General features: G+C 43.3%; 1 protein-coding gene and 1 long non-coding RNA gene across 2 annotated transcripts in view; one reads left to right on the plus strand and one right to left on the minus strand.

Moving 5' to 3' along the window:
* The first annotated feature begins 774 nt into the window (after positions 1 to 774).
* Positions 775 to 2,046, plus strand: LOC134212710 (uncharacterized). The gene is made up of 4 exons (XR_009979335.1): positions 775 to 1,080; positions 1,137 to 1,239; positions 1,300 to 1,452; positions 1,514 to 2,046. It is a non-coding gene; the product is annotated as an uncharacterized LOC134212710 (long non-coding RNA).
* A 6,807-nt stretch (positions 2,047 to 8,853) lies between these two features.
* LOC134212718 (pupal cuticle protein) overlaps positions 8,854 to 12,474 on the minus strand; it is a 41,718-nt gene continuing 38,097 nt past the window's right edge. The window contains exons 2-4 of the mRNA XM_062690805.1: positions 9,614 to 9,831; positions 9,372 to 9,554; positions 8,854 to 9,307 (exon numbers count right to left, since the gene is read on the minus strand). Coding sequence (XP_062546789.1) covers positions 9,052 to 9,307; positions 9,372 to 9,554; positions 9,614 to 9,831 — 657 coding nt within the window. The 3' untranslated portion in view covers positions 8,854 to 9,051. The remainder of the gene's footprint in view (positions 9,308 to 9,371; positions 9,555 to 9,613; positions 9,832 to 12,474) is intronic.

The raw sequence follows: 12,474 nt of genomic DNA on the forward strand, positions 1-12,474 counted from the left end.
GTGCAGCATTGTGCCTTATGTCCCTCCAATCCGCAGCGTCGACAGAGCTTGCTTCTGTCAGGGCCTTTGCAGTCCCATTGCTTGTGCCCGGTTCCAGGCACTTGAAGCAAACTTCGGGTTGCTCGTATATGCCCATAAGGCACACCGACCCTCCCACCTTGACGCTCCCTAACTTGACTACCTTGGAGGCGTCCGCTGCAGATAGCCGAACCAATGCTACCTGCGTCCCTGCCGGACCTTTCCGTGTGTGTGTGTGTTTTTTTTTCTTCTTAGGCAATGGAGGGGGAATCTGCTCAACAGACATCCTGGGTTGTCCAGGAAGTGCGGGGTTAGGGACCACCTCCAACAGTAAACGAGGGAGGCAGGTCTACATCCCCGACCCACTAAACCGTTTCCATTGCCGCCAAGCCCATAGTCCCTTCGGTACAACCAGAAAGTAATGCTTCAAAGGGGGGCCAGTGCAAAACGCACCCTCGAGGTTAGCTGCGTGTCCTTGCAGAACCGAACATCGTGACTCGCTTTTTTAGAAGAACACCATGGTATCGTGCCGGCGCATTGCCGGCTTTCCAGGTGGCCTTACCACGCCCTAAGTCCTCGGAAGGTGGGAAGGGTCGACTTCGCGCCTGCTTCCCTCTGCACTACTGGTATCAAGAATGATGATGCCGCGTGCACCCCAAATTGACCTCTCTGTGACAGGGTCTATTCGCCAACACACAGAGGGACTTGCCGACGCGGTGCCTACGCCTGCCCCAGCCTTGACGAGGACCCTGTTGCGTTCACACTCGCATTACCCGATTTCGGAACGAAGTATAAGTTTACTAGCGTTAGCCATAGTATAAAACTGCACAAAATAGATATTATAATAGGCCACAAGGGCGTCCGCTTGCAAATGCACAACCCACCCGGAATTATCTTGCCGATCAGGACAAGATACGACACTTCCGAAACACATCTAACTGAGAGAGCAAAGCCGAGCCAAGCAGTACGTACGATACAGTGATCAAGTGCAGACGGATGCATGACCAGCACCGTCAGTGCATTGACGTGTGGACGATTATAAACTGAGGGTAAAATACAATAGTAGGTACTCCGTGGTCGCACTAGCCAACCAATTTAACCGGACCCTACTTTTACAGTTTCCTGACAAGCAAAATCTCACCAGATACACCGGTGGACTGCTCGAGATCAATACTCCACGTGTGTGAACGACGGCGATTAGCTACACGTTGTAGTTCTATGGTAGGCGTTAATATGATCCTCCACACAACGGTCATAATATTTCGTTCTAATATGTTACAGTGATCGCATGCCCCAGTTGGCTCTGGTGAAGGTCACTTAAAGCTCGGGGAGAGCAATCTATTGTGTCTGTGGACTCGCTACTCAGGTATCGCATAACACGCACGATCGTACGGACACTTTTGATACCACAAGGCCTTCTACCACGGAATAGAAGTGAGTTAACACACATTGATTGCAATGTAGAATGCAAGATCTGATCGATTGGTGCCATCAGGGCCTTTTTTTCTGTTTTCCATAATCTCCGATCTCCAGCATCGTTGGACGGTCAAGACTGTAACACATCAGCACGTCGCACGACGGCAACGTCATTGGAAACCACCACGCGGGACTCGCTCGAGAGACGGTCACCGGCCGCTTCAATCCAACCAGTGCAGAAAGAGTGCAAGTATTACGAGAAGCAGAGCGGGGAGCAAGGGAGGAAGCTCATCGGCGATCGCCGTCCGTCAGCCGGATAGGGTGAAGACACCGAGCCGAGCAGCATCCACAATAGCCAGAGTGACGACGGCGGCGTGACCTGTCGTTCCATGCAAGCAAGCGGACAGCGTAGGCTAAGTCAAAATAGATGGGCCCATCGTAAGTTTTGAGACAATTGTGCATGTATAGACACCTCTAGAAATAGAAACATTAGCATGCTACTATCGGTGAATAATTAGGCTAGGAAAATCGTTGATTCAATCAATAAATGTAAAATCTGTAAGGGTGATCGAGTGTTAGTATTTTGTTGTGGCGAGCTACGTGGCTTGGCGACTCATGAGCTGTTTTAATTGAGCTAGTCGACCAAAATTAACAACCCCTTTCCGTCCTTGGGCTCGGAACCCGCCCGGTTGACACACGCCGCGAAAGCGACGATACCATGTTGTTCTTCGCGCGGTCACTTGTTCGATAAAAGGATCGACTTCGACCACAGAGCATGACCACCGGTATGACCCATGAAGCCGACTCCGATCCCTTGGGCCACCTCTTATTTGCGCCTGAACTAGCCATCCTTGAGTCCACGCGCCACCTTCTGTGTAGCTCCGATACGATTTGGGCGATAGCCGATAAAACGGCGTTCCAGCCAACTTCATCTTTACACATCCTCGAACTAGGTTGTCCGGGGTAGTGTCCAGACCACATGTGGCAAGCATGTGGTCACGCATTGCGCGAAAATGTGGGCACACGAACAACACGTGTTCCGCCGTTTCCTCTAAACCTGCGCACACCAAACACTCGGGCGTGGCCGAGCAAGCCAGCTGCGTTACTTGCACTGTGATTTTGCAGCACGCTTAAACGCCGGGCACTTCGAACCCCCCATGGGGTGCTTGCTGTTCACAGCTTTGCTGGAACAAATCAAACAATTGGGAGGGTTCGTGCAGTATTGTGCCTTATGTCCCTCCAATCCGCAGCGTCGGCAGAGCTTGCTTCTGTCAGGGCCTTTGCAGTCCCATTGCTTGTGCCCCGGTTCCAGGCACTTGAAGCAAACTTCGGGTTGCTCGTATATTCCCATAAGGCACACTGACCATCCCACCTTGACGCTCCCTAACTTGACTACCTTGGAGGCGTCCGTTGCAGATAGCCGAACTAATGCTACCTGCGTCCCTACCGGACCTTTCCTTAGCCGAACAGCTGCGGTGGGCGTCTCCACTTCACACTGTCGCCGCAGTGCCTTCGACTTCGGTGATCTCGTCCAGGTCTTTAACCCTTAGATTCACCTCCGTCGTGAGTGCCCTCACCTTGACCCAAGATGGTAAAAAGAAGGTGTGGAGGAAGTCCATACTTGGTGGTATTAGTAAGCTAAAAAGATAAACATAGTTTGAAGGGAAAGTGTGTGTCGTCACACCGTTCCATCCTCCTATGAACCTTTGGGCCATGTTCAAGAAAACATGTTTTGCCGGATTGTTTGCGGCCCGCAAAATGATGAAAATTTTGGTATAGGAGCAAAATGAGAACCTCATCAGCAAATTAATAATAATCTTCTCAAATTATAGCAATTCACTGCTAAAATTAAAAAAGCATTCTATACATGCACTTCTGCCAATATCCACGAGGCATACGGTTTTCAACACTTTGCAGTATAACAAATTCCACATTATCATACATGTTTTGCTTTCTGGGCAACAAAGAAGATAACAAGAGGTTTAATATCAACGATATCCTCAGTCAAGAGCTGAGCAGAATGGATACGTTTGCGTACGTTTTGACAGTTTTCCCACGGTAAAACTGTCAAAACGCACGCAAACGTATCCATTCTGCTCAGCTCTTCACTCGCTCAGTTATGTGTAATAAGATCAAACATTATTTGAAATATAGTAACGAACTTGCCTCACCGCTAAATATTTTCCATGTTATTGTTTGGATAACAAAATGCTGGTTGCCCTTGATACGATGGTGCGCTGTGTGACGCTAGGAGGGGAAATCGAAAAAAAGTTTATAACAAAATTTGTGACGTCAGCCGTCGTCATGTAGTTGAAAAGGTTGCTAAGACGCGAAAGAAACGACGCACTACTACTTCCAAATGGCTGTGTAACACACCAAATGATCACCTCACCTTTCTTACACCATATTGACCTTGACCGTCTCGCCTAGGACTTCCTCCGCCAACTTCTTGTAGGCGGCGCCCTTTTGCGAGACGCCCCGCTTCAGCTCAAGGATCATCTCGCCCATCCGGGTGCGTCTTATTCGACGTACGTCGGCGCCGAGTTCACCGAGCTTGACGTCACTCCTCATCGCACAGTGGTTCCCCCATAGGTCATAAATCCATAAACATGACTTTATCGAAATTCAACAAGTTATCCCTAAACTGCTACTTTATGGTATACTATATAAGATGCAGTCGTCATTTTTATAGAATTTGAGCTAATATGCTTCGTGTAAGGCTTCGAATTTAAGATAATCCAGTTAAATATCCTCTGAGTAAATATTTACACTCTAATCTGTCATCTACATGCTATTTCAGCTGGGACCGTCCGCAACCAAGCAGATGGTCAACGGGAAACTCTACTGTGATTGATGAACGGATTCACAATTTTCTTCTGAATTTCATTATTATCATCCACCAATAAAATATGTTTCCCCTTCACATCCCCTCCAGAAACATTCCCTGAGTAAATATTAACACTATTATCTATCATCTAGAGGCTATTTCAGCTGCGACCAAGCAAATGGTAAACAAATAACTTTTCTATGTTTCTTCGACCGAAAAACAATTTTCTTCTAAATTTTTTTATCTTCATCCTTTACGAAAATATGTTTCCCCTTCAAATCCCCTCCAGAAACATCCTGTGAGTAAATATTTACACTCCTATCTTTCATCTAAAGGCTATTTCAGCCGCGACCGTTTGCGACCAAGTAAATGGTGAACAAGTAACTTGTTAATCTTTCTTCGACAGCAAAACAATTTTCTTCTAAATTTTGTTATCTTCATCCTTCAAGAAAGCATGTTTCCCGACTTCAAGTCGAGTCAAGTACGAGACACTGAAGACGACCACACAGTTGTGGTCGAAATACGTATCTGCAAAGATAACGAAAATTAACTGGTGGAATTAAATGGAGAGTACTTAATTCGTCTTAGACGGTTGAATACATTCCACTAAAAGAGCTAATATATTTTTCTGAAAATACCATATCCTTTTGTTTTCTAATAAAAATCGGCCAGATCGCACAATGCTGCCGTAATCTGAAAAAGTGACGTATACGCCATTTTCTAAAAATAGTGTTAACGAGTAAAACTCATCGAGCTCTTTAACAGCAAAATTGGAAAACATGCATGTTGTAAAATGGCTGTTACGTCACTTTTCCAGATTACGGCAGAATGGGTCTAAAAGTTATGGCAAAAATACTATTCTTTCATATGCACTAGAAAGGCATTAACACCGCTAGGTGGATTAATCAGGTTTATTTTCGTTTACCACTTTCACAATAACAAGCATCTTCCCACCCACGCATCTTCCTCAAGAATGTAAATTGAACGCTGTTTGTTGAATTTTTTTGCATATAATACTGAAATCGGCTCCGTAAAGTATGATAATGACTGAGCCTACCAAATAATTAAAAAATAGGCTGTTTGACCCGAAAAATACTAAAAGTACACCATTTTACCATATAATTTCCGTAATTTATATTTATGACCGCCCTTCCAGGGGAATGGAACCACTGTTCATCGCCTTCAAGACGTCCGAGTACTTAGCCTCGTCCGTCTTGATGCCTAGGGCATCGCCCCTGGAGCGATTGGCGCCTACCCTAGACTTCCTGCTACCCTCATTCGCCTGGGCCTTCTTTTCGGCCCTCGACGTCTTCGGTTTCTTCTTGTTCTTGACCAGGGTCCAGGAGGCGTCATCCCCCTCTATTTCCCTGGTCTGGTGTGGCTGAGAGCTCTCACTCTGCCGTAACCCTTTACCACCGTCTTTTCTGGGTGGACGGACCTTTCCAGGTCCTTCCTCCCCGGTTTTGGAGGCACCTGGAGCTTCCCAGCCCCACTACTCCTCCGTGTTTTGGAGCGGCCCCCAGGGAGCTCATCCCCTGGAGACTGTCTCCCCCGTTTTTGTGTCTGCTCCGTTGGAGCAGTCACCCCCGACATGCCCGCGAATACTTGAGCCTCAGTCTGGGTAGACTTTGGCACCACCGTCTTCGCTGGCACGCCCTCGGTCAATTCGACCTTGCCCGAGTCCGCGATTCCTTGGGCCTCAGTCTGGGTAGACCTCGACTCTACGGATTTCACGGGTTTACACTTGGCCGTCCCGACCGCCCTCTCCAGCTTGGCGTCCAACATCGACTTTCGAAGTTTCAGCAAGCTCCACTTGAGGTCCTTACTGATATTATGCTTCGATGACGCAAAGTCGATGATGGCGTCCCAAGTAACAATCCTGTGACGGTTGGGTTTTATATGAATTTTATGAAGGTTTTATTGTGGGAATATTTAAAGCCTATTGTTTTATGGTGGTCATAAACAATGCTATAGAACAAAGGTTTTATATCACTCTTGAGATATCCATAAAACTCTAATAAAACATGTTTTAAAACTGAACTTTTTGGTAACTTTGAAGATTTAAAAATAGTTTTATTATTGCTTTCAAATACGTCATAAAACCAGTTTGGGTTACTGCTTTAAAACTACTCAACGTGACTGGATCCATTCGCCATGTTGAATTTGGAAAGCAGTGTTGCTGTATAACTTATACGTGAATCATGCAATAAGACGCATAATGAGGTTAGCATATTCATATCGACATAATGTGAGTGCCATGTGTTTCTGATAAATTTAAGATGCTTCTCATTTCCCAAATTTAAAAACATAGCTTAAAAGGGACAGGTAAAAATCCCCTTGTCATAAGAATCTCCGGTGTTATCCAATAACACCAATAAAAGTTTGTCAAAAACAATTTGATTTCTGTCAATAGTAATTATGTTCTTTGAGAAGGGTTATTTGAAAATTATTGAACTGTAACTCTTATGTTAGTTTTGATTTTAATGTGGGAAATGAGACACATAAATATGAAATGCTGTTAAATATATGCACTTAATTGGATTGCGGCTTTTCATGAAAAGCCGATGCGATGAAGAATCATTTTATTTCACAATGATTTCGAGTTTCCGGTTTTTAAAAAAGTGAAGGAGGAAATAATGTTTACATTTTTCCTCATGCACATGTACTCCTGGTTAAAGAATTTGGCACTGTATACACATATTTGATTCCTACGAATTACACCAAAAATACGAATGTGTAATATTCCATATATTCGTAGGTTCACTAATTTCAGGAAATTACTAGCATTCGTAGATTTCTTATACGGATCCGCAAATCCGCCGAGAGCTTTAATTTCCACAGATTTGGCATCTTTGCCCGTAGGATGAAAAAGTGCTTCCCGCCTCTGCCACTAGGCTGCATGTTATCGAACCTAAGGCCATCTGTTGTAGGGAAGTGTAATCATGACAAAGTTTTATAACAAGTTTAAAACGGTCATGAAGTAGCCAAGAAGAATTATAAAGGTTATCACAAAAGCCATTAAGCTATTTACCGCCAGATTTTATGTTTTCATAGAAAGGAATGTCGCCATGTTGAAACAATGTTCATCGTCATAGCCGTGATTTAAAAAAAATACATCAATTACGATCAAATAGACTATTCATTAGGGGAATAGAATTATTTCTGAGGTTTTTTGATAGAACCACGGTTACTTTATCACAAACTATTTGAAATTGAAATATTTTGAGTAGTTTGGAAAATTATTTAATTTTCTATTTTCATGTGATTATTTGATAATTTCGGGGCGCGTTGATTTTAAGCTTCTACAAACTCAATATTCACAATAAATTTGGTTGCGCATGTCATTCTGTTGTATGAACTTCTTAAATAATGCTTCATTTTTAACATCAACCATAAGTAGAATCAGAAGCATTATTTTTCACACATCACCTTTACATAGGGAACATTGTTATCTAGTGAAAATGAAAACAAAGGCAATGGAATGACAATAAATACAATCCATAATATGAAATTTAAACAGTTTTATTGTTACTCTTATGATGGTCACGACAACCTCTTATAGAGTACCAACAAATTCAATACAATGTTTTATTCTTGTTTTATTACTACTCTTAATATGGTTTTAAAAACTTCTTCTAGATTGGTCCATTAGGCCGGAAGGCTATCTTAATGATGTTATGAAGAGGTTTTGGTGGAGTTATTAGTTTTATTAGCAACTGGTCATAAAAACCTCTTATAGAGTATTGCAAATCTTAAAATGTTACTTGGGCGGCGACTCGGTTGGAAAATATTTAAACGGTTTGATTTTGGTTTGAGTGTTCGGGGTGGAGTCAAGGTTCGCCGAACATGTTTGAGCATTTGTAGTGAAGTTGCACAAACCCCCATATATTTTTTGATGGTTGGTGCTCAAGTTGGTGCTTCGGTCGTTCGTGTGTGATATTGTTGGTCGAATAAATTGATTGTTCGTGCCGCTGTTGGTAAAACTTGATGGATGTTTGCAAGGATGTTATCGATCATTTAGTAATCTGCGTTCTATCATTTAGTAGTTTCTCAATAACTCATTCCAGAGGCCTAATTTCAAAATGTATTGAATGGTGGACTTTTAGTGCGAAGGTTTTTCTATAACTCTCCTTAACAGGTCGATGTTCGAATTCCACTATTAAAGGAGTTACGGTGCTAGTTGCTATACTTATACTAAATGATAACAAAATATGCAATCATTTAGTCTAAGTTACTGCTACCAGCGCTATAGCTCCGTTATTAGTGTACAACACATTTTGAAATTTAGTCTATGGAATGAGTTATTGACAAACTACTAAATGATCGAAGTCAGATTACTAAATGATCGATAACATCCTTGGATGTTTGAATAAACGACAGGTGGAGACAATGTTGGTCAAACTGCTTGACCGTGTGTACGTTCCATAACGTATTATTATTGAGCATTTACAGCAATTGCGACAGATAACTGAGACGTCGAAGGAACAAACAACAAGCTAGACTGGAAACCCATCTCATCTTGTGCAACGAATTTGCACTTCATCATAGGAATTGAAAATTCACGTCACCACGAATGCATATGCATTCATCGATTTCTATTACACTAATTCGTTTATTACTGCAAACTATAAATAAATTAACCTAATGAACACTCAATCAATATTTACACGTCTCGCTACCAATGAAGACTAATGCGATCTCAAATATTTCGATGAATTGAGATCCACTAAGGTTCATTCATTCACTTCTTTGTACAAGGAGGGAGAACGGAGTCCTGTTTGGAGAGCATTTTAGAACGGAGGTTCCAACAGCGGTGGTAGCTGTTCCAGGGGTATTTCGTTGGCATTGCTCGGCGGCAGATAGTCATTGGACGGAGGCAAGTACGTGTTCTTGGGCGGTAGATATTCATTCTCCGATTGTCCATTATTGTAACCCGAATTTGCATTTGGATCAGCTGTTGTGGGTTTCGGGGTAGTTGTAGTTGTGACCCTCGGTGCAAAAGTGAAGGGTTTCAGTGGAGCAGCCTGAGCCGATGTGCCGTTCAGCCTGAAGATAAGGAGACATACACATTAGAGGTGCACTGGAGATACAGAAAGCAAAGGAATCTTACTCTGGGAATTCGATGTCCAGCTCGGTGATGGGATGGTACCCGAACTCATCCGCAGTGTAGCGAACGCGGTATCGCTTTCCATTGGCGCCCGTATATGTGTACGATCCCATGACGACGAAGGTTTTGTTGTCTTCTCTCAGTTTTCCGATCTGCTCAATTTCTATTCCGTTCTGGGTTTCCACACTGCGAATAAACGGCTTTAGTTATCAACATTACCACCATAGGATGGCATGAATACTCACGCGTATTTAAACTTGCCCTTGCCTTGGTTCCTCACTACGTTCATCAGCGTAGAAGCCTTCATAACGTCACCGGAAAAGTTGCTGGGATCTTTGGTGTCCTCCACAGGAAAGGTGAACTCATCTTCCGAGAAAAGGTCATCGTTTCGGTTCTTCGACGGGATCTTTATCTTAGCGCAAAACGTAATCCCCAGGAAGCCACACACGCCGATCACCAGAAGCTAAAGGATAATGAAGATGAAAAGAAGAATAAAGAACATCGTTACCAATCGAGCTCAGACAACAATCTTGTGAAGTCATTCCCCAACCGACCGCTACAGGTGCCATTATTAGGAACGACTTCCCAGATCAGGTGGGTATAATAATGTTTGTGGATTATGTTCTCCCGAAACCGGTTGATTGCTTGTTCGGCTAATTCCGCCGTGATGTATGATCTTTCCAGGTTTTTGGACTTCTCGCTACGATAATGCCTCGGCGACGATCGTTGACGCGCTGTATTCTAATGATCATCTGATTGGATCGCGGATCAGATGGCTGATTTGTATAACGTTTCTTCTCTGCACATTAGCACAATTTATGACAGTAAACATTTTACGACGTTTTATGACACCCATAATGCATCCCATTGGATCGAGTTAGTAAAATTTTGCGCCAACGTCGATTCCGGTTTAAAAGAAAGAAGACTGATAGTTTTCGTAGATCGGTAGGTCGGATTACTGGCGTCACATCTCGCAAGTGGGGACCAACCCGTTTTGATGTTTAGAAATCATCATAGTTTTCAACTTAGAGCATTCTAAGCCGAGTTATCGATTATTCATTCGTAAATCAAATGCCTTTTTATTGGGAAGCAGTTGTTGTGGTTGTGGTATACCCCTGATAATATTATCAACTATTCGCATCTTGTAGGTTGATCACCATTTGTATAGTAAACAAACTAAGACGCGTCTTTTCCCATGTTCGGCATAATTGAATTAATAAAACCCACTACCATTCCAGGATTTGCAGTCCAAATTTCTTCTGATTGCATGATGCCACTTTTTGGAAATTTAGATCTACACTTGTACAATGCATCACAACTGCAAAGCAGATGTTACGAGGTTTCATGTTCCATGTTACTGAAACGACAGATATCATTCTGAATCTGGTCAATATTTTTCAAATGATATCTAAAAAATCGGACACTGGATTTTTTGACCAGTAAAGGTGCAAAGAGCTATTTCGTCTTGCATGCAATACGCAGTTCGCACAGGAAATTCGGGATTGAACCGGTATCCTAACTGTCATTTTTTAAATCTGAATGTTCAAAATTCAGAGTATCTCAAAAAAGTATATTCAACTGCTCCAGTTATTACAGTTAGAGGTGTGCGCCGCCGCGCCACACCGCCACCTCCGACGGTTTTTGACACGCCGCCGCCCCCGACATTTTTGCTTAAAAGTAAATTCATCACGATAGAAGGATATTCTGTTGAAATCCAAAGAATTTCTCTTTAAATAGAATTTTTTAACGGAGAAGAGCGTTTTGGCAGAAAGCTATTAGAAAATTGCTTGGCCGATACCATAATGTCATTTAGTCAAACAGTTCATTTGGCTAAAAAAAGGTGTTCACTGTCCGGACCGGGATCGCGATAATAACCTTCGGACACTATATGGAATTTCGTCATTCCAAACTAAAAGTCGCGAGCTATGGAAAACACTACTGGTTTATTATACTTGAAAACGACAGGACAACGATTTATTGCTCGATACGGTTTGGAGAACAAATTATATTTCGATGCAAACTCGCGCACTGTTGGATGATAACTAACTACTGCCCGGTATCGACAGTGATACCGAGGCTCAGTGGAGAGTTTCTCCAGACGAATGAGAGACGATCTCTCCTATTGCTCTACCTGATAGCAGTGATAAGGAAGGGATTCAGATGACCACATGATAAAGGGAGATCGCTATCGACTGCTAATTGTGGATCTTATCCGCGTTGCCAGAAGGGCCGATATTGCTGTGCTTGAACATGCCGGCCGCCTTGAAATCTCTGCATTTCAATTGAGAAATTTTTAATGGTTCAGCGATCAACACTGTACTACCTAGTTCTGTTTGATTTTGCAAATGATTCTCCTGAGTTTTACTGATTCTATATGTATACATAACTATGACCTTGGCCTACTGTTGTCGATCGATCGCCTTTCTTGCGGACCGACAAACTATAAAGTTGTAAACAAAATCGGTGATGGATGGATAGCTATACGAAGATCTCTTGATTACTGCATCAATTAACGGGTTCGAATGGTGACGAATTGCTGGACTGTAACTTCTGTACTGGACATCTGCAGACTTGGAAGTACCGATTGGTTGAAATAGCTTCGAATGGATCATCATCGCCGTGGGGAATATTGAAATTGTCGTCCTGGTTGTCATCGTTGTCCTCGCCGATGGACAATGGGAGGGGGCATCAGTCGCTTCTGCAGATGAGAGGGTGCTTTTATATTGAAATTATGAAGAATAACGAGACTTGCCTGGAGCGGAGGCCTCCTGGCCTCCGCGGGTGGTCCAACCACCGATGATAACGACCGGAATCGTGGGAATCGAATGCAGTTGCCTCACTGGAGTTCATTGGTGCTGTTGAGCAGTTGACTATGGTCCTCATATGGGTTGATCAGTCCCTAAAGAATGCTCGTCGGTGCCTACAGCAACGGAATAGCCATCGGACATCGGTACCTGATGCTCGATGGATTTACTCCAGGATGTGAGAACGAACTGTTATGAACGGACTATATTAAGATGAATTCAATTGCTTCCAGGAAGACCACATATAGATCATGCTTGACAACACGAAAATGACGACGGAGTGGACGATGATGGTGGCGAGT

This window comes from Armigeres subalbatus, chromosome 1 (genome assembly GCF_024139115.2).
Source record: "Armigeres subalbatus isolate Guangzhou_Male chromosome 1, GZ_Asu_2, whole genome shotgun sequence".
Taxonomy (NCBI): Eukaryota; Metazoa; Arthropoda; class Insecta; order Diptera; family Culicidae; genus Armigeres; species Armigeres subalbatus.